Source organism: Gadus macrocephalus, chromosome 14 (assembly GCF_031168955.1).
Source record: "Gadus macrocephalus chromosome 14, ASM3116895v1".
Lineage (NCBI taxonomy): Eukaryota > Metazoa > Chordata > Actinopteri > Gadiformes > Gadidae > Gadus > Gadus macrocephalus.
The window spans coordinates 8,876,699-8,903,474 of NC_082395.1; the positions used below are offsets into that span (position 1 = coordinate 8,876,699).

The 26,776-nt window shown below is 42.8% G+C and overlaps 1 protein-coding gene across 9 annotated transcripts in view; it reads left to right on the top strand.

Moving 5' to 3' along the window:
* Window positions 1-26,776, top strand: part of tead1b (TEA domain family member 1b) — a 38,366-nt gene that overhangs the window by 6,439 nt on the left and 5,151 nt on the right. Inside the window, exons 3-12 of one of the 9 annotated variants that reach the window (XM_060071893.1) lie at window positions 4,147-4,408; window positions 18,167-18,231; window positions 20,193-20,255; window positions 20,346-20,408; window positions 22,114-22,125; window positions 23,195-23,326; window positions 23,652-23,698; window positions 23,835-23,896; window positions 25,031-25,155; window positions 25,811-25,984. In XM_060071893.1, coding sequence (XP_059927876.1) covers window positions 4,207-4,408; window positions 18,167-18,231; window positions 20,193-20,255; window positions 20,346-20,408; window positions 22,114-22,125; window positions 23,195-23,326; window positions 23,652-23,698; window positions 23,835-23,896; window positions 25,031-25,155; window positions 25,811-25,984 — 945 coding nt within the window. In that variant the 5' untranslated portion in view covers window positions 4,147-4,206. Of the gene's footprint in view, window positions 1-4,146; window positions 4,409-18,166; window positions 18,232-20,192; window positions 20,424-22,113; window positions 22,126-23,194; window positions 23,327-23,651; window positions 23,699-23,834; window positions 23,897-25,030; window positions 25,156-25,810; window positions 25,985-26,776 lie in introns of all 9 variants that reach the window. The other 8 variants (XM_060071890.1, XM_060071894.1, XM_060071896.1 and 5 more) reach the window with 8 other exon arrangements.

The following is a 26,776-nucleotide window of genomic DNA, read 5'->3' on the forward strand; positions in this document are numbered from 1 at the left end:
CTGCGCCTGATGGGTAAAATGGGTTTCTCTTAATTTAAGAAGTTGGATTCCAGGTAGGCGAGTGGTTTATGTAATCTGGCGATAAGCGCCATCTCTCTTAATGCCATGTCACAGCTACCCCACTCCCCTACTACCACACACACGTGTTGCATTGTCACCTCCCCTCCCCCCTTCACACAAATAGGTCTATTTCCATGGTTCCCACATTGTAAAGACAAGAGTGTGCAATTATCCATTGGCCTCATGTGTTTCTACAGATGACATTCATACCTTCCTCCGGTTGTCATAATTAGGCCTGGGATTCTAGAGCACTTAGAGACCACATCAATAGGCAACTCCGCCATGTTATTCACACGTCTCCCATCTCCAAAGTAGCCATAGTACACAAAAGAAACAATGCACAGCAGCTAGTTATCCTCACCAAGGTAGCTAGGCATGGCCGGGGAAACAAAATGTTATCACCACCAATGCTACTTTTCTTGTGTATAAGAGGATAATAAACTGCATAAGTAATCTCACATTCCTCGTATAGCCTTTTTAATTTTTGGAAGATATCCCTTTCAAAGCGACAAAACCGTTGCCCACGTATCAACGTATCTGTGGACAAACTCCCCGTCATAAAAATCCACATCTTTCCTTCTATGTAGTTCTTTGCTTTTTCTATTAGGTTTCCCATTAAAGTGGTGATTAAAGCCACGTTACATTGTATGATGTTGATTCTTGAGAAAGCACAGAAATTCAAGCGAGAGGCGGAGTGCTGGAGTTCTGTGGCTAGCCGTGATGGGGTGATAATTATTCCCTCTACTTAATGGTCTGTTGTTGGAGAATTAATGATCTATGATCACATAGGCCACAGTAGCATGGCAACACGGAACCAGAAAGGATTCTGTATAGACTCCAAGGAAGTACAGGGTTGGGGAATGGGAGAGACACATGTATCCCTGAAATGTCAATCGCATTTCTGTTTTTCTCTTACCTGAGTGAAGCCTTCGTATCTAAAGATTGTATGTTTCTTTTCTTAATCACTGAAATTTTGGTTTTTAAATAATTGGATGCAAAGTCATTCCACATATAGATATTTTCCGTCTCCCGTGCCCGCTAAAGATACAGTACTGCTGTCTTTTATTAGCTAGAGCCAATACACAAAAGCATATTTTGGTAAGCAGTTTTGTTGTAAATAAAACTAGAATGCCAAGCTTTGTAGCCGTGTGGTGGGTAGACTCTCAATGGTTCTGTAAAATATGAGACAAGCTGGTGACCTCTGTATTTGATTGAAGTTAGAGATAATACCAACATGTTGATTGTCTGTTGGAGGAATTTATAATGTTATTCATAGATAATACATAGATAACTCTTTTCATATATTTTGTTCACAAACATATAGACATATAAACATCAGCAAAGCAAAAAAGGAACATACAGAGATAGTTCTATGGAGCACTATTATGTTATTTTATAACATGTATAACATACCATATAAATGACTATTTAATGACTATTTAATGTCTTACTAATAACATACACATTCACATGTTCTGTTATACACGCTATCTTGTCATCATTTCATTATTCTGTGCCTGTTGATAAGCGCTCCGGACAATAACAATACTCTCGCTCTCCCTCTCACTCTTACATTTCCCACACGCACACACAAACATGCACACCTGCAGACAAACTCCAAAGACAATATTGTATGCTGAGGGATGGCAAGACACACTAGCCTGCTGTGAGTTTGATCACAAGGAAATCACCGACATTTCATAAAGGGTGTGTTAATTTATTTTAATAAATATTGTTTCTAATTTTTCTGTTTGCTTACAAAAATGCTTCATTTCTCCTCAGATGATGTTTTGTACCAAATGCTTTTTAATCTTCCTTATTTAAGCTAACTGTATTTTTAAGTGATGTCTAAGCCACAAATAAAATAGTGTGTGTTAGAAGATATAACATGTCTTAATAATGTGATGACATGTTCAAGGGTTACTGCCGCGTAAGGATGAAAGATTCCAGTACAGTGGTTTATTAAGGCTTGCATACATTTCCTATAAATTTCGATCCAATGAAACTTTATCGAGAGCTGCACGCCAGTCCATCATGGGGTGAAACCTATCCGTGTCTCTTTTAATAACACCGTCTTTATAAACATGGCACCATAGATACCATTCACACTGAAAGGCTCGGCAAAAAGAGCCGACTGTATTTTGCGACGTGTTCAATATGAATGAGATTAAGGCTTTAATAGGTGGACAACACAATTTGTCTCCCTCATATTCGTTCTCCATCAGACACGGCCCATAATGGATTCATGGAGATATGTGTCCGTATGAGTCGAACAAACTGGCATACTAGCATTTCTAAAAAGCGCCATCGATTCCACTTCAGTTAAATTCAGAAGTTAGAACACAATAGTTATTTGTGGAGTGTATAGTTTTTGTGTCAGGCTAAAGGGTGGAGTTGCTGGTTCAATAATTCATCAAGCATCACAGTAGCAGTATTCATTTCCTCGTGTGAAGTGTGAGCATGCCACCTGTGGCCGTGAGAATGGCAAAATAGGCCTGCGTGAAATCAATATACACGTGGTGTATATACGGCCCATGCAGGATGAATCTGGATAAACTCTTTTTAGGACTTTGGTCAGCAGATCTAGTCACCTCCAAAAAATACTACATTATCGATGATTAAGGTAAATGAAGAGTACTTCCATTGTGGGCCATATATTTTGCTGCGGCTGACGAGTCTTTTAGTTTGTCAATGACACATTTTTTGTCTTTTAAATTTAATCTAAGTACAGCACTCATTGTCGTTATGACATCATTGCGTCGGACCACAATCAACACACTTTTAACACTGATTACTTTGAGTAACATTCAGCCGGTTGTTGTGAAGCGCTAGACAAACAGAGGGTCCATGCTTCTTAGTGGTCCAAATGGGAATTTCCCCCTCCCTCATCGGGTTGTGAGTTGGTTCTGCAGAGTCAGCAGGAAAGCACACAAAAACGGAATTCAGTAAAAAAATCCCTCCTCCCTACTCTATGCTGGGAGTTTTTTTTTGGTGCTTTTTCTCCCCCAACAGCCTGCCTCCCATCTCACCTCCCCCCCATCAGCCATCCCCTCACCACCATCCCCTCCCAGCACCCCTCATGAACTGACACACGCTAGAAGAAACATATGCTGCTATTTCCACTTTCCGACAGCTTGTGCTGCTTAGAAAGAATGGAGCTCAGCAGCAGTAGGGTGGAGGGAAAGGGGGGAGATTAAGGCAACTGCTGCAGAAGGTTTAAACATTTATGTGGAAATACAATACAAACACATGTAATTGGACATTTAAAACAACAGCCCACATTTAAGTGCTGTAAATGCCTCAACTAGGACCTGTTCTCAGGTGGCCAGATGCCCTAAGTTAGTTCCTTTCCCCAGTTCCTTCACATTATTATGTTATCTAGTTATGTACCGATAAAATATATATTTGTAAAAAGCTATTTTATTCTTTAACATTCAAATAAGTACTTTATGTTGATGGCAAAACAAGTATAAAATTGTTCCAAAGCTGTTAGGCTTTCTTAGAGCTGGGCCTTCTGTAAAAAACAAAGCTATTTATGTTTTTATGCCACATATTTATCGTTTTAATTGACTCTGACTCTTTAACTGACTCTTAATTGACTCTGCCAGACTCATTCGTGTGACTCTCAAGTTACTTCCTATGACTGACACTTCTCGAAGCAATGCCAACGGAAGATGAGTCAACCTGAAAGAATGTGCTATGCTATTCATCATTTAAGAAGAATTCATCTTAGCTTCTACATAACTCACTCCACTGTGTCCCCACCGTGTGAAGATACTGACCCTCAAAACACGACGAGCGGTACTGAAACCCCTAACCTCCTTGATGAACCCAACTGACGTCCCTTGCTTCAATTCGACTGGCCCTGTCTTGGCTGTGTCTGCGCGCTCTCCTCCCTGTTCAGATCTTCTGGGGCCGCGGGCCTGGGCAGCATTTTGGTGTTGGGTGTGCTGGAGGCAGCTGCCTACGCATTTGCAGCTACAGCCTCTCTGTCCTGTGTGTGTGTGTGTGTGTGTGTGTGCGTGTGTGTCCTTATCCGATCTCGTCTGTGTTTGTTTCCCTGTGTGCCCGACTACCTCCTCTCAGGGCTCGCCCTAGTCTGGTCCAGGCCTCGGCCCGCACAGCCCTGACCCCCTTAGCGCCGCCATGGACCCCGGCAGCTGGAGTGGCAGCGAGAGCCCCGCGGAGGACATGGACAGGCTGAGCGACTCGGCCGAGAAGCCCCTGGACCACGACGCGGAGGGCGTGTGGAGCCCCGACATAGAGCAGAGCTTCCAGGAGGCGCTGGCCATCTACCCACCGTGTGGCCGCCGGAAGATCATCCTGTCTGACGAGGGCAAGATGTACGGTGAGTGCCGGAGGCCACCTTTGAGTAGTCCACGGGGTGAGTGAGTGAGTGAGAGTGTGGGGGTGTGTTGTCGTCGGGTTGGGTCATTTGCACTCGCAGTTTTTTGTGTTGTATACACAATGTGGTGTGTATAGAGCCACATGCAAACACGGTGGACTTAAAGCCAAGGAATTGATTTGAAAATCGTGTTGAACCAGATGATTATGCATGAGACAATCAGGATAAAAGCCACACTGGCTCACTGACGGTGAACAACTCCTCTGGCCTTCCAGAAGTTGCCTGTGCAAGCGGAGCAGCAAGGTTTGGTCAGCAGCAGATGGTACTACGGCTGCCACCAGCTGTAGCCCCTCTCCTCCCTTCAAATCCTCCCCCACACCCCACCCCCATTCCTGGCTGCCTGATGTCATGGAAAGAGGGATTTTTTTTTTTCTCCTGCAGATTTGGACTGTCTCACCACAGACTGTCAGTGTCAAGGGAAGCCGAGAGACCCCTCCTCTCTCCGCCTCTCGCTCTCTTGTCTGTTTGTCGCTGTCTCTCTCTCTGTGTCTCTCTTTCTCCTCTCACTCTCTCTGTCTTAGTATCTCTCTTTCGGTCCCTGTCTCTCTCCTGGGCGTTTGCTTGCAACTGTCATGTGACCCCTCTGGCCAAATAAAATGTAAATTCTAGTTCCCCCCCAGCCCTAACAGGACCCTTCTCCAATCCGTCTTCCGTCTTACTCCCCTTCTCCCTGGCAGGGGCCGGCTTGGGGTGACAGACAGACCAATACACTCTCCACTCTCCACTCTGGATGAGAGCTCAGCAAATTGGTTTACTTCGGGTCAAAATGATAGCATTAATTTCTACCTTCAGCACGCAGTAAATCCTTACATGGCAAAGTCGCTGCAGTTTAATTGATATGCCAGGAGAAGGATTTTTGAAATATAAAATGTAAAAAAATTGTGAACTATATTTTGGCCAATCTTTTGCTTTAGTGTTAACTCTAGTGGCCGTAGTGAAACTGTTTATCTTAAACATTTACAAGGGCCAGGGCGGTTTATCGTAAACTTTAACTAGGGCCAGGGGTGGACTTGTTTAAGGTAAAAGCAGAAGCTGGGCTGGTCCCACTTTCTTCTCTTCAAACCATTTGGGTTAAAGAGTGAGGCTGAATTTAAACTTCTGCATGCAGCATGTTTACTAAGCGTGCTGGTATACTTCCATATCATGTTAACGTGTACACAAAGGGGGCAAAACATACCTGCTCACGGCTCGACCATTTGTATTTGTATTTATAATAATGTTGTCCTCTGGAAGGACTACATGCCCACGTACACGGGCACACTCTGAGGCAGTATATTGATACTGCCTCTTATGCTCTAGAAGTAGTAGTAGTACTAACAGTAGTAGTATTAGTAGTAGTAATAGTAGTAGTAGTAGTAGTTGGTGGCTTTCTTTCCATCTCTCATTTATAATACAAGGAAGGGCTTAGGCCATTCATCAGGCCAGACCTGTTGTTACTAGGTAAAGGAAATGCCAGATGCCTTTCATTTTTATGTGGGCCGGCGCTTCCAGACATAAAATCAGCGGGGCTTTGTTTACCATGTAAATTTCTTGCCGGGATCCATCAGATTTCCATAAGGGATGCGCTCCTCGGTAGCAGGGCCTCTTTTCAGAATACCATCAGAGATGATGAGAAACCCATGAAGGGTCCTCCAGAACGGCTCAGAGGCAGATTTCTCTAAAACAAGAATTCTATAAAAAGCACCAGAATTTGTCTTTTAAGCGGGTAAGGTCTTGAGTAAATGTGCCTTGTAATCCAGCTCCATGCACTTTTAAAGACAAAAACCACTCCTGGCATGTAATATGAAGCAGGCGCAGCAGAAGGGGAAACATGTATTTGTGAGAGCAGAGGCCACTAGGGATGCGACAGTGTTCCATACACAGTGCTGATCACAAGAGGAGCCGCCACGAGTGCCCTTAAGCCCTTTGTTACCCAGGGGCAGAGTGCTGTTAATTAGCAACAGTCTCTATAGCAACTGACTTGCTGTAAAAAAAAAACAATGCCTAATTTCTCCTTCTTGTGGTGTTTACCTGGAGTGTTTTCTGATGTCCAAAAAACTATCGGTGGTTGGCACCGTGCCCGTTCCTGTGAGGCTAATTGTGACTTGGACAGGAAGCATCACAGCTGCGTAGTCGGCATTACCCAGCACTCTCTCCCTGGCTCCCAAGTCCACTGGCCACTAGATGTTAAAAAGCACAAGGAAAACATGTCGGTAATGCAGCCGAAGACCTCACCACGACGCTACGGTTACAGCGTTCACCTGCTGTGCGAGGCTGCGTTTATTTATTCTAGAAATTGGGTGCATATATGAAATGACACGATTCACGCAAATTGTATGTTGATTCATTGTTATGCATTTGCACATGCCCTGCTGCAAACTGAATAGCATCGTCTTCGTAGCTGAAGAAAGGACACAAATTGCATCTTGATACTGTCTAGGCCCGATCCACATCGTTGTTTTTTTTGTTAGACATCTTTTCATTGGCTCTCTTCTATTTACAGACAATAAAGCATAGGTAGTAGTATTTTTTTCAGGAGTATTATATCAAATAAATAGGGGGGAACATTTTATTGAAGAAGAAGGCTTGGGGGAAATAAATCATAGTGTGTTATTGTCTTTACTCTGGGTGTGATGCCACAGTTTACCCAATTAGTTTCAACATGTTGCTAACACTGCGCAGGTCCGATCCGACTCACTAGGCTAAAGCGATAGCTATATGGGCTAGGCTAATGGGCTGGAATATTCAGTCCATATCATGCCGCCCTCCCTCTCTCTGAGTCCTTTGAGGTAAAGCTCCTCCCGTTACCTCTCTGCGGTCGCTCTGCCACCTCATCAGCGCTCCAGCCTTTAGACCCCTCCTGTGGGAACTAAGTGGCACTTGGTTTGCGGGGATGCCAAGGATGAGTTAGATATAATGAGCAGACCTGGCCTGCCCCAGATGGCCCTGCAGCACAGCGCTCCTCTGGGGCCTGTCTCGCTGGGCTGAGCACGCTCGGTGCTGGAGCGAGCGGGGACTGAGCCCCCCCCCCCGCTGGGCACGTAATGAGGAATTCTGGGATCAGCTCAGGCTCCCTCAGTCACCTGCATTTACTCAGAATGCAGGGAGGAACTTGGGTTCAGAAAGACGTTACCCACAGCCTTCACTATAATCCCTCCCAGCCCCGTTTGGTTCCCCGGTCATTTGTTGTCGCTGCAACACCGCAGAGTTTTTCACACATTGTGCTGTTAACGAAAAACTTCAAATTGCTTTATGTCTTCATTCCCCCATTAGAGATGAGAATAAAGATGACAATGGCGCCGGAGGGAATGCTTTAGTATAAATAGAGAGGGTGTTGTTGTTGTGACAAAGCTTTAGATAGCACGGTTATGCTACTGATGTTTTCCTCTATTGATTTGTCACATACAAACACTAATATGAACTAGGGGGGGAAAACTGCCTGTAGTTGTTCTGGGGTGTGTGTGTGGGGAGGGGAGGGATATTAGTACGAAGCTTGGCTTTCAAAGAACTGGCACTGATGCATTATTAAGGGCTAAAAGGCTCAGTGTAGCTTGTAAAAATGTTATGGGAGGGTACTGTCCTTTTCATGAGTTCTCTTACTTAATCAACCGCACTCTGTTGGAGATCTTACTAGGAGCTCTCTACACCTGTTGCTTTGCATCCTGGACAGAAGAGAACTTGAGAGAAGGAGACTGGATCTTTACTGGACCAACGTGCTGCTTTTCCGATGATGGCTGATACAAACACTATTGTTGATGGAGCCATCAATTGCTATCTTAATTCACCATCATTTGTTTTGCTCAGTGCGCTATGTTGCCATTTATGAATGGCTGTATGTTTGTATGTTGCTTGTGAATCTGAGAAAATCCAGTGCGTTATATATGCTTGTACTGAGGTGTTTTGGTGCTTTGGGCTGTATGTTTTTCCGTGTTGATTTGACCCAACGATGTAAATAACAAGACAGCAGGTCAGGCCCTGTCACAACCTCATAAATGAGGCAAAGACCTAAAATAAAAATAGAATAAAGTTGCCCAAATGTAGAGGCCTGTATTTTAAGCTTGCTTCCTATAGGACTCAAGTCTATATTTCGACTGGAAAATCCCAAAATATCTTTGGCATCCGTCCCTATATGGACATTTGCTTTGGGGTGACAACCCCTAGATTAATTCGATCTCCCAGGATAGAACATTTCAATTAATTTCGCTTGAAAAGTGTTATTTAAAAGAAATAAATGATGGCTATTAATGAACTTAAGTTAGTGTTCAAATCTAAAACTTGAACTTTAAAATCTATTCAGGGATATATGTGGCATCTTGCATTCTTTTGTACAGATGTTGTTGTCCAATGGCATGCAGCTTTTGAAAGTTATTAATTTTTAGCTCAGTATTTTCCAGGACATCAATGTCCTAATTATTATATTTTCCAAAAGAGTCCATGCAGCATAGTCATTGCATTGTCTCAATTTGTTATCGACCACACTTAAAATATGTTAATTTTCCTCGGATAACAGAGCATTCTCTGTCTGAATGTGGAGTTTGTTGGGGTGTGTCTCAGCTCTGAGGTCTGGTTGAGGTTCTGCAAGCTGAGCTACTGGTTTCAGGTTGCACGCTCCCAATTGGCTGCCATTGTTGTTCTTGAACACAGTTAAACTCTGAGCTCCCTTAAAGATGCAGTGTCAAGAACTGGGTCTGTTTGATACTGATGAGAGAGCGGCCCTATTCTGGGGCTGAACACTTTATGTTGATGGCTTCATATTATACTGATGGAACCATTTTGTATAATCAGTGTAGGAATGGCCAGATGTAGCCGACAAGAGAGATGCAACTGAATCTGATCCAAAAGGAAAGACTTATCTTTGAACAATGCCATGTAACCCTTTTATTATTCTGTTGTATGAACGAGCTATAGCGAAGGCATACATCTACTCCTACTATATAACAATGATGTTGAAAGAAATTGCAAATTTGTTTCTTGGTTCAAATTTGATTTCTTCAGCAAAATTAAAAAACCACCACGGCTTGTGCATGAAGCCAAAACAAATGCGACGGGAGGGGACATCATGGCCGTGAAGGTGGATTTTCTCACAACGGTCAGCGATAACACCTCTTGCTTTTTGCTCGGGCGCTACATTGATCCCGAGAGATTGCAAATATTGATTTGACTCAGGGTCCTCTTACTCTGCTGTGGGCGAGGCAGGTAGAATGCACCTTCTTCGCCGCCTCTCCTCATCATGTTCACACATCGGCGTAGCTAACCCAGTCACTCGTTCCCCCCGTGGGACTCATCATAATTACACATGTCCCCACAGATTAGTGCAGCAACCTGTCCGGCTGTAGTCGCATGGGGGGGGGGGGGGGGGGGGGGGGTCCTGCTCTCAAGCTTACATATTGCTCTCCTCTGCCTCTCCTGAGGGGCACACCTCAGCACGTTGACGAGCCTCTGCTGTAATGTATGTGATTGATCAACTCAGGGACTGCTAATTGATTGAGTGAGTCAGACAAGGGCCGGCTGTGCAAATGGTTCCCTTGTGAGAGTATCACACGGAGGGAGGGAGGGAGGGAGGGAGGGAGGGAGGGAGGGAGGAGGGGGAGGAGGAGGAGAGAGAGAGAGAGAGAGAGAGAGAGAGAGAGAGAGAGAGAGAGAGAGAGAGAGAGAGAGAGAGAGAGAGAGAGAGAGAGAGAGAGAGAGAGAGAGAGAGAGGAGAGAGAGAGAGAGAGAGAGAGAGAGAGAGAGAGAGAGAGAGAGAGAGAGAGAGAGAGAGAGAGAGAGAGAGAGAGAGAGAGAGAGACCACTCCACCTTGTGTCTGAATGAACACGGGTCCAGTTCAACAGAGGTCCTCTGCTGTAATGTTCTCGTGTCTCCCGGAAGGCGTAAGGTTGCTGACCTGATTTCTGATGTCTTGTAGGTTCTGGAAAGAACAAATCACCTTTGACCTCCAACCCCCCTGATCCCTTTTGAACTCACACATTACTCAAGTGCCCCTGACCCCCAGCCCAACGATAAAACCTTTTATCCAGCTCAATAAAGCCATCTCAAGTTTAGTATTGATTTTCCTTTGTGTCCAAGGGTGAGGAAGAGATAGTGAAAAAGCTGTTAATTACAATTAGACGCAATATTACGCAGTATTATGGTTGAAATTGATTTTGCTGTGGTCAGATTTTTCCAGCGTGTGAAGGATGGAGTAATTTCATTTTTTCTCCCCTCATAAGTAACATAGCAGATGTAACGGTCAAATATAGAACAAAGGCAACATGTGGAGGGCCCAATGTTGGGGCCCTCCACATAACACATTCAGCAAGAAGAACATCTTCAGGCATCAGAAGACTGAAGAAGCTCTTGCTTATAAACGGTGTTCAGTTAATAATATTACATTCAATGTGACAATAATATGTACTTTCTCTTGGAAAAATCCTAACCCTTATTAATAATAATCAGGGAAAGCTGATGGGCTTGTTTCAATACTGGTTTTTAATTGCTCGAAGCTGAGGCTTTGATCGCAGGTTGGTCATAGGCTGAGCACCAGCAGTGGCTTGATAACGGAGCAATGTGGAATCACCAGCAATTTGCAGCAAGCTGAGTTGCTTCATTCGCATGTTGATGATCTGACCAATCAAATATTCAGACTTCCTAGCCAATAACGTTTGTTTAATGTGACCATAAACAGCATGAGATTGCAATTCTAGTCCAAGAATCTCTAAATCCCTTCCTTTTAGGTTAAACTGATGTATCCTCAGGCCCGACCCAATGTCAGGATGGATGGTGTTGAGTCCATAATTGGTATATTCGTATAAGTATTAGGGCCCGACCGATTTATCGGCCTGCCGATTTAATCGGCCGATTATAGCCTTTTTGAAAATAATCGGCATCGGCCAAAAAGACGCAGATTACAACCGATTATTTTTTTTTATTTTTTTTTTTTTTTATAAATGTTATTGCGATTAGTATCCTGCAGATTGCGCTCCTACTCGCCTTGCTAACTAACAACTTTAGCTGGAGTAAAAAAGAGGAGATTGAATTTTACCGTACAACATGAAAGCACGCTCGCTCAGGCAGCTGCGCGCTCACCTCACCAATGTACACAAGACGCGTTGTTTGAGCATGTTGTGCCTGTTTTTCTTTAGGTCCCAGGCCATGTTAATTTGTTATACTGTAGACTCTAACGGTGAGACCATACTGCTCAGCACGCACGTGTTAGTCACTGCTCACGAGCGCAGCACATTGGGAGTTAGTTATTTATTTTACATTTTACATTACACTCATTTTTGACTGTAAATGTATTCTAAAACACTCAAAGATTCTGCATTCAATTCACATATTCGTCAAAAGTGTTTAAAGTATATTTAAGGTATCAAAAACTACGTTTTATATGTTTTTTTTTTTTTTTTTTTTTTTTTTTTTAATCGGCCGATTAAATCGTAATCGTAATTTTTCTCTGAAAATAATCGGCATCGGCATCGGCACTCAAAAATCAATATCGGTCGGGCCCTAATAAGTATTACAATTACTGCTAATAACAATTGTTTGAGTCAACATACAATGAAAGCAAAGCATCCGTGTTTTAGATTGTTACATCCTTCATCAACTACAACCTTGAATTGTTATTGATTATAACAAATAGTATACATTGTTTACTCCAAAGGAGTTTGAGACATAGTTCCTGGTTTGATTGTACCATCAAACGATTTTCTTGCCACTGTTTGATTCCAGAACCTGTGAATCAAGAGGGCAGCCTCCTGCTAGAGGCCTTCATGTTGTTGCTACAGTCAATCGTGATGATAATGTCGTAATGTCTGCCTGGGATTCTTGAGTCATCTGTCACAGATGAGGGCAAAGCCATGGCTTATGTGGACACACACACACAAACACACACACACACACACACACACACACACACACACACACACACACACACACACACACACACACACACACACACACACACACACATACACACACACACACGCATACACACACACACACACACACACACACACACACACACACACACATACATGCATACATGCACACACACACATGAACGCACACAGGCTCACGTGCATAGAACGGATCCCTGTCTAAGGACCCATATCTTGGGAGACTTTTTGGTTACGTTCTCCAGGTTTTCTTGCTTCCCTATCCAAATCCTGCTGGTTAGGCTGAATGGCGACCCAAACTTGCCCATAGGTGTGTGTGTTGTGTGTGTCCCTTCAATATATTTGCATTGTTGTGTGTGTCCCTTCAATATATTTGCATTGTACACAAAGTATTTTGGGATTTTTAACCTTTTGAGAACATCTTGAAACCCCATCTTATCTCTTGCTCAATTTTGTTCCTCGGAATGAAACCTCTCAAATAGTTGTTCTCAACGTGTGCCATCCATCTTCTTGACCACGTACCAAAGTATGAGGTGCGGTTTCGTGTAAGGGTTGTGGTCCCAGTGTGCTGCGCACTTTTCTCTTCCGTCATTCAGAAAAAGGAGTGTGTTTTTCATTTCAGTCTTTGTCTTTGGTTGTCAGCACAGAGCCAACATATTTGGTTTGAATTGATCACAGATAGAAATCCTGATACATTTCCAGCGCGATTGGTGTGTAAGATCAACAAGAGGCACACACCCACTGCCTATTGGAATGTATCACTCATACAGCATTTTGATTAACATTTGTGTGCCCCTTTGCTCACAAGATTTGATACCCTGACCCACAGAAAGAGCAACGTAGCCAATCCAATGTGGGTTCTGGCCCAGCTCGAGTCTGTCTCACATCCATTGACATCATAGCTGAGCACTTGGCCAGATGTGGCTGTGGTTTTGTCCGTGTTCAACGAGGCCTGTTACAGGAAATGGGTTATTTTAAAATGGAGGGATAAAAGTACAGCAAAACCAGTAAAGTTTTGTTCCTTTCACTCAGAGGACATAATCTAGGAAGTATGATATTTATTGTGCCATAACTCTAACTTCAGCCTCATTGTTCGTCTTGAAAAAAGGGCAGAGAATACAAATAAGGGAATAGTGCATTACTGCTGTAATTTTTTTGGAATTTAGAAATCAGAGAAATAATTCTGTTTGGCAGGGTAACTTACCTTTTGATTATATTTTGTTCCTATTTTAAATGTTTTCACGTGAATTACACATTTCTAAGGCGTGTAATCATGTTTTCAAGTGTAGAATTTTCTTTACACAAACAACTTGTGTAAAATAGGACATAAAGGTCTCCCGCATCAGACTAGAAATGCTTTTTCTCCTTTTCGTTGAAGGTAACAAATGAAAACTGCACTCTCTGGATGTGTCACACAGGAAAGGTGTAAGCAAGAAGTGGTTGAGAAGAGGTGGATTAAAAAGAGGACAATGAGACACAACAGTGCTGCGAACCTTCACAACACCAAGACAGAATAGCGAGAGAGCTCTACTGAATAGCATCCAACCTTTTTCTTCCTTCCCTCTTATCATTCTCCTGCCTCCACCGCCTCTCTCTGTCTCTTTATTGCTGGCTTTCTGTCCTCCACCCTTCCAGTTCCACATGTATGCATGCTTTGCAATGCCTTATTTCTGAGATCATTTGCATCTCCTCTCATGGCGATCCAGTGAGATTCGCATTTCCCTTAAAGTGTAATTCTGGCGAAAACTGAACCTAGGGTGTTTGTTTTGGCAGGTATACCATCAAATAAGCCTTCCGGATACTTTTTTAATTGAAAATCAAGTATAGAGTTTGCCCTAATATTGCTCAAAATAGCACCAAACCTCTGCAGAAGCATTGATTAGGGTCCCTACACGTAAAACAAAGCATCAACAACTTAGTATACCGGGAGTTTATTAGTAAAGACTGTTTTCAAAGTCTGTGCCTTACCGGTAGGTCCTTTTTTAATAAACTCCCGATATGCTAACATTGTTGTAGATGCTTTGTTTTATGTGTAGGAAACCGAATCATGCTACTGCATGCAAAGTATCTGAAAGGCTTTTTTGATGGGTATACATGCCAGACCCTGGGGGGTTCGCCGGAATTGCACTTTACGTTTTCTGAATAAAATACTGACCTACCTGATTCCCCCATTCTGCCCTGAATGGGGGGAATCAACTTCTCGGGCCCGTGGCCAGGGTAGCAGTGTGCTGTTGGGGTTCAGGGGGAAGAGCTGAGCTACCATCTCGTTGGGCCATTCACATGCCCCCCAAAATCTCTAGGGACGGTATGGGGTTGAGTTCACTTTGGCAAAGGAAGGGAGGCAATACATGCTCCTCCCATCTGCCTTTAGTAGTGTGACTCCTCCTTAAGGTCATGGAAATATAACGTATAGGACCCCCCCCACCCCCAATACCACCACACTCAACTGTAAGTCTTTTGCTATAAATACAGGGTATTCATCAAGCAGCAGGACTCTGTTTTCTATAGCAGCCAAGGAGCTTTTTTCCACAACTAATAATCACAGCAGTGTGTATTACAGTTGAGTCCCTTACATTCAGGGGCGTAGCCACATGGGGGCCAGCCCTGGTCAGAGGATGGCCAACCCACTGGCCCCCCCGAGTCTGAAAAAAAAGAATATGCCGCTTTTCCACTGCATGGTACCAGCTCGACACGACTCGACTCGACTCAGCTCGCATTTTTTGCGTTTCCACCGCAAAAACATGGTATCTGGTACCTGAAGTGGCTGCTTTTTCTAGTACCCCCTCGCTCTAGGTTCCAAGCGAGCTGAGCCGATGGTAAAAGGTGACGTCGGCAGACGGCCGGCCACTGATTGGCCAGAGAGTGTGACAAAGTCACGAGAGCGACATGGCAACCATGCTGGTAACAGCCATAGCAGCGCCGCAGCCAACATATTCCACTTCTTCAACTTCTTCAACATGCCAGCTAATAATACGAACACGAATACCATCGCATCGATGTCCTCCATTGTTGTTATGTGGGTTCTGTCCATGTGTGGGTTGCGTAGGTGTTGTTTGCGTCGCGTACAAAAATACGTCACGGCCCTTTCGCACAGCCGACCCCGCCCACGTCCAGGAGGTACTATTTGCGGTGGAAAAGCACCCGTGCTGCTACCGTGTCGAGTCGTGTCGAGTCGAGTCGTGTCGAGTCGTGTCGAGTCGAGCTACATGTGCGGTGGAAAAGCGGCAATAGATATATATCCTGAACGGAAACGGTCTAAAGAAAGCTGAAATATATGCAATATTAGTTTGATCTAACTTTGACGTATTATTCTTATTCAAAGTGTTATACTTTGACAGTAAAGTGCCATCCCCATGAGACTGGCCGAGCTGGCCACCAAAGTAATAATGTCCTGGCTACGCCCCTGCTTACATTTAACCACAGAAGCTGCTCCGCCACATCACATGCAGGTCGCCTGGCAACATTTATGCACACACAGAGGACTGGCAGCAATCCATGTTGCCATACTTTATTGCTAATATATTCCTCTGAATATTTCTCAGTCATAAAACCATAGAACTTTAAGTGTTGGAAGCTAAAATCTCAATGGACTGCCGTTATCTGTTATGAACTTTTTGGTTTGTGGTTTGTGTTTTTGCACTGGATTGGAGGAAGGTTAAAAGTGCAATCCACTTAACTCTCTTGGTAGCTTTGAGAAAATAACATACCTTAATCTGTAAACTAGCCATGGTATTTTATGTATTGTATATAACTAGAACAACAAAAGTGTTTGTGGGTGTGTGTGTGTGATTGTGTGTGATATGAGATCAACTGATTCTCTATAAGCTCATGGTAATATGCAACTCTATGATATGATCCCATTTCGATCAGGTGTCTCGTGCGTATCAAATGTCGGTACCAAAAACATTTGATTTATTCTCATTTGTCATACACAATGTTGAGATTGAAGTTCTTTATAGTTCACCATGGACGTATGCTTGAGATGGCGCCCCCTTGTGATGTATAATAAATTTCGGATGATAATAATGAATAATACTAATAATACTAATACTAATGCAAATAATAAAGATCATAATCATAATAAGGATAAGCATACAGGCCTACAAGATTGAACAATAGACACATTTGTTCAAGATTTATAATTTGTATTTTAGTAAAAATAAATAAAAAGTTGCTACTTCCCCCTTACCTAAACTGTAGGGGGACAACAATGTACACACGTTACAATGAAATGCACTTATCCCACACTTGGCTTGTGCATATTGATAAGGCAATTTAGACAATGGTAATTTTGGGTTAGCTAGTTATCTGGGTGGTTGTTTTTTTTCACGCCCGGTGAAAAGGATAAGTAAGTAAGTAAACAAGCTTTCAGTCTGCCATTTAAGTTTGGACTATGTGTAAACAACTTTGGAGCACTTGGTCTGTTTCTGTTGATTATGTGCAATCAAGCTGGAGTTATCGTCCCCTAGGTGTTGTTTATTTGTTCCAGACAGGTGTCCACTGGTTTGCTTGAGACTGACCTAAACTTCACCGCGAGTTCTGAAGGACAAATACCCAGGGGGTCAAGACTTCCCTAGGGTCAAGACCTGTATGCGGGAAAGACAAATGCACATCAATTTCACGGCCACTGAGAGATTTGAATGCATATTGACTTTACATTGGCTTTCAAAGTAAAAGCTCTTTCAGCTCCACCCTGTCATTAATTAAGTGCCCGTGAGCAGAGCAAAGACATGCACGGTCCATGTCACGCAACCACAACCACACTCTTTCAGTGTCTTTTACACATGCAACAACAATAGGCACACTACTCAACAAACTCAGACCTGATATCTGCCTTAGGTATCAGCCTGATTCCAAATGGTGCTGCAATTTCATCTGTACAATATGGATGCAATTGAATTGAGCAAGTCTTATAAATGCACTGTCTTCCTTTTATTACACTGACATTTATTTTGTGTGTGTGCGGGAGTGCATGCCTGCGTGCGAGTGTGTGTGTGTGTGTGTGTGTGTGCGTGTGTGTGTGTCCGTGAGTGAGTGCCTGCATGCGTGCGTGTCTGTGTGTGTCTGTGTGTGTGTGAGTGTGTTAGTGTGTGGTAGGTAGGGTAAAAACAGCCAGCCTGTTGATACGTTCCGTGCAGGTGTGCAAAGCATTTCTATGACATGTGTTGGCTCTTCTGCTGCAAACAACTACAGTACCTGCCCTCCTATAATTTGTGTAATAGTTTTGGGGTTGGCAACGTGTAATTACCATGTGAAAAGGCTGTGCCGGGACGATTGCGAATCGTTTGGGCAATTAGTGCAGAGCTGAGGACAGAAGAATGTTTGAAGCCTCTGCTAATTGGGAAGCTCCACAAAACCATTTCTTTAATTAAAACATGATGAAAGCAGCACTGTTTTAGATGGATACATTTCTGTCGCCATTCTTTTATATAACATTTATGAATGTCCAGGCCTGTGTTCTTTCATAGCAGTCTTTGAAGAGAATGGAATTATATTACGTTGTAGATTCATTTGAAAGGCCGTCTCTGTACAGAGGTTTTTTAATTGTAATGCCACATGGGGCTCCTAGCAGATTCTGGATCTGTCCTTTGAACTCTGTGATATGTTAAATAGTGAACTCCGTATTCCATTGTAGCAATGGGGTTTACATGTAAGAAAATTATTAAACATCTAGGAATATTTTTTATTTTGTCTTTTCAAATAGCCAAAGTCAAAACCCCAGCTGGTTTTATAACGGGGACATTTGAAACTATTATGATTCGAAGAAGAGCTCTTCACCTCGACTATTGTAAGCGGCAAATTAAATGCTTGCTCCATTGAACCTTTTCCACCTGTTCTGTGTCACAGGTCGCAACGAACTCATTGCGAGATACATCAAGTTACGGACGGGGAAGACGAGGACTCGGAAACAGGTAAGAAAACCCCGGCTGGAGGATGAGATAGGAGTCTAGTCAGATATCCAACGCACTCGCATGCACGTGAACACTTGCACAGGCAGACAAACACACACATAACACACCCCAATGCTCAGTTGCATGCATGCCTAAGCTGGTGTCTAGCCATGATACAGACGTCCCGATGCATTCAAACAGGAGTACAGACAGCAAACAAAATGAACAACCTATCTTGCAATTTACTCTCACTTGTGTATTTTGTGTGTGTTTCTATACTCTTACGCTTAACGTTGAATAGTTTGAAACAATTCGTTGATCACTATATCTTTGCAATTCAATATGCATTGTGTTGCTAGACAATAAGAAGGAAAAAACAAAACACAAAAAAAAAAAAAAGGACCCGGCATAGTGTGTAGAGTGAGTGCAGCCCCCGTTTCTCCGAAAGCATTCTTTCCTCTGAATGAATTGAGGTTGCACACTTTGCGAGACTAAAGGCTTTTATTTGTGGGCAGGTGGAAGCACAAATAGAGTGGGACTTGCTCTGATCACAGGCATGCCACAGAAACCCGGAGACTGGGCTCTTTTTTTCTGCACTGTAAGGCAATCAAAAGTGCATCTCGGTGCTTACACGTCCTCCAGAAAACACCGAGATTGGTGCTCGACACTCGAGGTGCAGCCCATAGCTCTCTGCCTCCCAAACTAGTTTTGCAGTCCCGCAACACCAAGTGTCCTAAACCACCGCTGAGAGCGAGCAGGCTGTTGTACTGCACTCTGCTTCATTAGGGTTCAGGGCTTTGGTTTGGGTTTTGCAGCAACAATACCGTTAGCCTCTAAGCATAATTGTCTAAGGCATATTTTAAGGTCCATCTTGCATTTTGCAAAGGAAAAAGTCTAGATGAGTCAAATAGATGTCTTAGGCAGATAGTGATTATGGAATTTAAAAAGCACTCTGATTGGCTTAGGATATAGCCAATGAGGCACAGTGAATCAGCACGTTAGGACGGTAGGGTTATGTTAGATATCACAATTTGGCCGGAATATGACTTAGGCAATTATGCTATGTGGCTTACGATACGTAATAATATAAATAATAACAATGATAACTGGGCTGTGCATTGTTGTAATGAAACAATGAAACGTTTTTCCGATTTGAGCAATTACGCTTCAACACATCGTGGGTTGCGTTAGCGTGCTTAAGGGCTACTGCCCACGGCTAGGCATGTGAAGAGGCTTTGTGGTAAAGTGTAAATTACGGTTACACTTGGATAACTGACTCAATAATCCTCAATGAATGCTGGCTACAATTACTTAATTGATTCCATTGATTAACAATCTGATGCACTGAAATTACTTTACAGAGTAATGTAGGTGTAGTCCTAACACTAAAGGGGCATGCATTTTCCTTAATTGTTTCACTTAGGGGGAAACAAGTGTTAGCCTGCCCCTTCCACACTTAGCAACACTACAGACTTTTTTTTTTTTTTAATCAACAGAAATTCAGCTTCATTCAGTTTCAGCTTTTTATAATGGGACAGTGTTTATTTGACATTTATGATGGTGATAGCAGAATGAATAACACTGCTTTAATAACAACCCCATAGTTGCTGTGAATATGTTAACCTAACTACCATTAAATATCTCAGACGAGGTGAACGTTTAAGTAAAGAAAAAACTTGTGAAATGTCTCCGCCAGCTCCCACACCAATACCTGCCGATTGTCATTCAGTGCACAGAAGACCACATCTGTGCTTTCTTAATGTGCACTAAAGGGGCCTGCGTCCTCCTTAATCACTTCACTTAGGTGACAACAACAGACAGCACAATGCTTTATTGGCTTTATGCGCTCACTGTGCGCCTCAGAGATTCTGCCATTGTGGGACGCATCTCCTGCTTTTGTAACCAAGATATGTGTTATCCACTTTGTACTTTTATTGTTTTCTTGTGTTTTTCCTTTTCCTTTTTTTATTTTGTTAATGGAGGTGTCTAGTCACATACAGGTCTTAGCGAGAAAGAAAGTTCGAGAAATCCAAGCTGCCATTAAGGTAGGTCTGGCTATGCCCAGTTGCAGGGGGCTTTTCATTGCCATGGTTACAGGCTGTTCCTTTGTTTTCCTCCTCTCCCTTACCCCGCAGGTGTCTAGTCACATTCAGGTTCTTGCCAGAAGGAAATCTCGTGAGTTTCATTCCAAGCTAAAGGTATGCGCTTTTCTGCTTCTGGGCATGTGGTTGCTGTGCGTTTAGCTGCCTGTTTCCCAGGTGATGGAGTGAATGCCTGCTACTCTGATTCCCCTAACCCTTAAGTTCTTACTTGATCATCTCCTATTTCAAATTCTAACCCACCCCACCCGTAACACCATATCCAGTCAACATCATTCCCTCTGCCTGCTTTTTGCATCTCTCTTTCATTCTTTACTTTTGCTTTGAGATCACCTTTGGCTGGCTAAACAACAAGGCTAGTCAGCATAAAACACAACAATAAAAATAAAAGAACAAGAAGAAGAATAAAATGAGAATAATAAGAATAATCTTTTTCTGATTTTCTCATTCATTGCTTATGAAAAAATATAGTTCCAAAGTAAGCACCTCAAAGCAAAAGCGCACATTTGTCGAGGTGGCACAAGGCCTTCTTTTGAATGCTTGTGTGCCGCTACAGTCTGTGTGTATGTGGGGAAGCATGCTGGCAAGATGCGTTTGGCTGTTGGTGAGCTGCTGTGAGCTGTTTGAGGTCAACGAGCCCGCGTAAATCTCTTACCAGAAGATGTATTGATAGAAGGGCATGTCAGCCAGGTTTTATTTATTTAAAAAGGAAGGAAGGTGAATTGAACAACCGACACTTGATTTACAATGTGAGATAATGAAGCTTTTCCCCCGACTGTCGTCGTCTGTGTGGCGGTGTCCGTTCAGTACGGAGAACAGCAGGGGAGTCTCTGCTCTCTTCAGCCTGCTGGAAGATGTGCTGGCGTGTTTGGCCCTCCTTTTCAGTTCAGATGAAGTCATTTGAGAACACTCTTGTTATTTCCCTCCGCAGTCAAGTCTTTTAACCCTTTTTGAATATTACATTTCCCCAAAAATCGAGGCGCCATTGTCGAATGAGTACTCTACGACTACATTGACCTGGAATATAAGGTCTTTATGAAGTATAACCATGGTAACTATTTCTCTGACACACCATCCAACAATTTTCATTGGATGGTGACCATTCTTAGAATTCAGAATAATTGTGTGTGTGTGTGTGTGTGTGTGTGTGTGTCTGTGTGTGTGTGTGTGTGTGTGTGTGTGTGTGTGTGTGTGTGTGTGTGTGTGTGTGTGTGTGTGTGTGTGTGTGTGTGTGTGTGTGTGTGTGTGTGTGTGTGTGTGTGTGGAGCACCAGAAAGAGTCGGTCAAGCAGCTAGCTGTGAATGGGGCACGGGCGACAGTCTGAGTAGAAACAGGCAGCTTTTGTATGGATCTCTGTCTCTCTTCATCGAAAGCAAATTAGGGTCCATTGGCGCAGAGAAATCCAAGCAGGCGTTTCCCGAAGCAGTATTAATGGAGATCATGTTAGTTTAGCCTCATATGATAGCTGATTACTGTTTGTTTATGGCTTTTTTAAATGGAAGACATCCAACCTAGTGAGAAACGTTATATTTATGTTTATATTTATTTTATTTTAGATATGTATTTTTTATGTAATTTTCCATTATATCCCTACAGTTGATGAATAAAGTATTTTACATACTCAATGTATTCTTGGTTATGATCCTGATGCAATGCTTCTAACGTTTGTGTGTAAATATATGGGTATTGTTTTCTAGTATGTTGTTACTGCATTGGTCCCTGTGACGCCTTCAAAGTTTTAAACTACTCAAAACAACAAAGAAAATAATTTTTTAACAATCATACCTTGTTTGTTTCTTTTTAGGTCACAAGCATGGTAAGCATCTGCTTAATTTGATAATTTCTCTGCATGAATCAGCTTCTAGCTTATTGTATGTGCTTCTGCCATATAATAACGGCACATGTGTGTGTGTGTGTGTTGGGGGTTGTACATTTATCACTGCAACCTAATATTTTACCGCTAAAAGCTCTTGCCATCATGCTTGTCTACGGCCTCTGATATCAATGCATCTTCAAAGGGCATGCACACTTTTGAAATCTACCATTTATACAGACACAGATGCCTTATTGTCTACAGGATTCTCCTTAGCAAAGGAATTTTGCAACAACAAAAAAGCAGTGGATCTTTTCGCCTCTTATTAAAAAGATTATTAATAATGAAAGTTTGAAAGTGGAACATTATCAAAAAGGAGAAATAAAAAGGAGAGCAGCTACATACACATAGGGCCTAGTCATTTAGAAGCTCTCCTCCTGGGATAAAAGACAAGAGACTAAAGGCTGTAGAAATACTTTTAAGCAAGTGGGCCCTCTGTCCTTCAGTTATTCTCCTGGATGTTTGGATGTGTTTTGACATACAGATTAACAAAAACCTTGATAGAAAAGCTCCTGAATACTGTATTGATAAAGGAACAATGGGTGGGGAGAATGTCTCTGCTGCTTTCAATCTAGGAAGATGTTAGTGGAAGATTAAACCTTAAACAAACTGTGTATGCCAGTGTGCATGCCAGCCGGACCATTGTATATGGGATTTAATTTCCAACTGTTACTGCCACATTCAGGCAGAACAGTTGCTACACATAATGGCGCACATAATGGCGTGGCCAGTTTGACTTTCCTCTTTTTTTTCCCTTCTTTCTTTTTTTTTTACCTGCTGTTTGTCTTTTTTCTCTCTTTCTTTTTTTTTTACCTGCTTGTTGTTTGCTATTGTAGGAGTGAGGTCGCTATTTTTGTACGCTTTTGTGTGGGCTTTTTTTGTATGTTGTTTAGAGTTTGGTTATTGCTGCTTGCACCATGCCCCCCCCCCTCTCCCCCCCCCACCCCCCCTCTCCCCCTGCCGACCCCCCTTCTCTGTGAGAGTGCTAAGCCCTTTGTAATTGTTGTTAAAGGACCAGACCGTGAAGGACAAAGCCCTCCAGAGCATGGCGGCCATGTCCTCAGCGCAGATTGTTTCTGCCACCGCTATTCACAACAAGCTGGGGCTGCCGGGCATCCCACGCCCACCGTTCCCCGGAGCAGGGGTAAGAGAGCCACATCCAGCCCCCTACCGGAGCCTGATCCAGCACCCCCATGCCACCCCCTCCCCTCCCCCATCGAGCTACACAACCAGGGTGGGCCAACCCCGCTGAACACCACACGGGCCAAATCCCATTACACACAACAGCTTTGCATAACCAAACCCCCGATCAGTTAGGCACAGAACCAGAGGGGATGGAAGCGGAGATAAGCACTTCTTCAAATGCGCCGTGCATATTTTTATCTTCTGGCAATCTGTTTTTTTTTTTACCAAATGTTCACGGCTGTTTGTTGTTTGTTCTCTTTTTGTTTATTGATGTCGTTCTTTAGTTTTGGCAGGGAATGATCACCACCGGTCAGTCAGGATCCACACAAGAGTGAGTATTTTTACCGTAGAAATTACCGAATGAATGGCTGGTGGATACATGAATACTATATATAGCCCATCATATGTATCTTATTGTGGATTTATTTTTATCCCTCCCTCTCTCTCTCTCTCTCCTTTTATTTCAGTATTAAACCCTTTTCCCAGCAAGGATATCCAATCCAGCCAGCAGTCACAACAACCATTTCAAGTGAGAATTCAAGTTCAAATTTACAATTAATAAAAGAAAGCACAAATACAATGACAACCCCAAACAAATATTCAGCTTTTGGCCTTCAACCCTATTTACACTGAAAGAAAAAAGAAGAAATAGTGAAATTAATGCCAATTACTTAATAGCAAAACACAAATTCATCATTTAAAATAAATAATATTCTTCGGTTCTAGTACTTGGGTATATATATTTTCTAGAAAAGTTATAAGGATGAAGCCTGATTACATATGACATGTGGAAATAATTGTGTCATGTTTTCATGTGAAGTTTTGTGTCGTATGACGAACTAACACATTTAGTGTCTCACTCTGACTTGTGACTTCTCGCTCAGCTCTATAACATGTAGAAAGGCTTACGATGCAAGCATAAAAATTAAGTTAATTTAAGGTCTGAAGACGAAGGCAGAAGCAGGCATATTAACAAGTGAGAGTTTAGCATTCGAGCATTTGGATTAGTTTGCATACTTGTCCAATATGATTCTAGAGTGCTGGGCAGAATAGCTTCGGGGCGGGATGGTGTGGTGGCCAGGATGTGGAACTAGCTGCAGGGTCGCCGCCCACCCCCCAATGTCAGCGGCCTAGCTGTGGCCATCCTTTAGCAAGCTTCTCAGCAGCCCTCACCTGCCCTGCATCTGTATGTATGTAGTTGGTCACTCTGGGCAACAAAAACATCTCCTAAATTGCGTGTGTGTGTGTGTGTGTGTGTGTGTGTGTGTGTGTGTGTGTGTGTGTGTGTGTGTGTGTGTGTGTGTGTGTGTGTGTGTGTGTGTGTGTGTGTGTGTGTGTGTGTGTGTGTGTGTGTGTGCGCATATATGTTTGTGTGTGTGTGTGTGTGCGCATATATGTTTGTGTGTGTGTGTGTGTGTGTGTGTGTGTGTGTGTGTGCGCATATATGTGTGTGTGTGTGTATGTGTTTGTGTGTGTGTGTGTGTGTATGTATGTGTGTGTGTGTGTGTGTGTGTGTGCGTGGTGTGTGTGTGTGTGCGCATATATGCGTGTGTGTGTGTGTGTGTGTGTGTGTGTGTATGTATGCGTGTGTGTGTGTGTGTGTGTGTGTGTGTGTGTGTGTGTGTGTGTATGTATGCGTGTGTGTGTGTGTGTGTGTGGGCAGGTTATGAGCCTTCAGCAGCCCAAGCCCCCACAGTCCCGGCATGGCAGGGTCGCTCCATCGGAACGTCTAAGCTTCGGCTGGTAGAATTCTCTGCCTTCCTGGAGCAACAAAGAGACCAAGACTCCGTAAGAGAGCGCATAAACACTCCCATTCTCTTTCAGTAATTCGGCAATACACATATAGATAGACTCTAGAGATGGATTCCCCGACAAAGGCCAGGACAAAATATCAAGAGGTTACCGTCATCTCTGTGTTAGACCTTTGCAGCACTGTTTATATTTCTACGAGCCTATTAGATAGGTCAAGCAAGAAAAGCCATTGCTTCACATGATGCTACTTTACAAGGCTTAATGCATCAGCTGTACACTCACGGCTCTCATTGTTTTTTATTGTTTACTTTAAATCGAGCAATTCATCAAGGTTTGTGTACATTCCCTTGATTTATTTTTCACCGATAGCCCTATGACAACAGACATCAATCTTGTTACATATTTGAGAGGGTTGGGCTGCCTTGAAGGGGCTTTGTAGGCGACAAAGCCTCTTTAGAAGTGAAGGCTTGTGTGATGACAAGGTTTAGCTGTTCCTCAACATGGATGAACCAACGACGAACATTCAAGTGAAATGCAACGCACAGTATCTATTTATTTATCACTTTACGTCACTTTCCCCCAATCTTGTATTAATGAATTGCATTCTGTATAACCTTCCCTTCGTTTTTCTGTATTATTTTGCTGAAATTATTCAAGGTCCTTTTCAAATCATATTCTGTTTTCCTTGCAGTACAACAAACACCTGTTTGTACATATCGGGCATACCAACCATTCCTATAGTGATGCCCTGCTGGAGTCTGTAGACGTTCATCAGATTTATGACAAATTCCCTGAAAAGAAAGGAGGCCTGAAGGACCTCTTTGGGAAAGGTCCCCAGAATTCATTTTTTCTCATAAAATTTTGGGTGAGTTTCACAAAAGCTTCTTAATGCAGCGCATGTGTTCCTCAATAGACTCATATTGTACTGCTTTGAATATATTGAAATAATTTTGCAAGGACGTTTATTCAGAGCATATTTTTTTGGTCTACTTTATAGTTTCAGTCTTCTTCAGCACATTATTGATTTGGTTTTAAATGAACCATTTTGCTATTATTCATCAGTCTATCCAATCTTAAGGCTACTTCAGTTACCAACTGATTCTAAAACCCTGCCTAATAAGAATCTATTCAGGGCCATCTTAAGTAAATGAAAGTAATCAGAGTCCAAACACAGAAGCTCTCTCTCTCTCTCTCTCTTCATGTCTGCAGAATGCGCTCTTCTATATTTGGACTTGCATAGCAGGAGAGACTGTGATCAAAGCAGTCTCTAATTCAGTCTAATATATCAGAACAATAGGGTGACCCGGTTGCGCTGCTAATGGCTGTATAAACATTGCATGTATTTTCTCCATGATGCAACATGCTAACTAGCGGCAGTCAACAAAGTGGGCCCATATGCACTTGGACCAAGTCCCCTTCACATTTCTTTTGAAGTGACCGACCGATCTAAATTTCAAATGAAAGGCAGAATCCACACAATAATGAAAGGATAACTGCTTTGCTTAATGAAGGAGGAGAATGATGCAGAAACATATCTTGTCTTTTTGTTAACTACAACTAAAAAGCATGTTCTGGACATACAAAGGGCTGTCCTCTGGAAGCAAATCCTTTTCATAAGAAAAATCCGCCTTTAGATAACTTAATTGAGTTCTTTTTA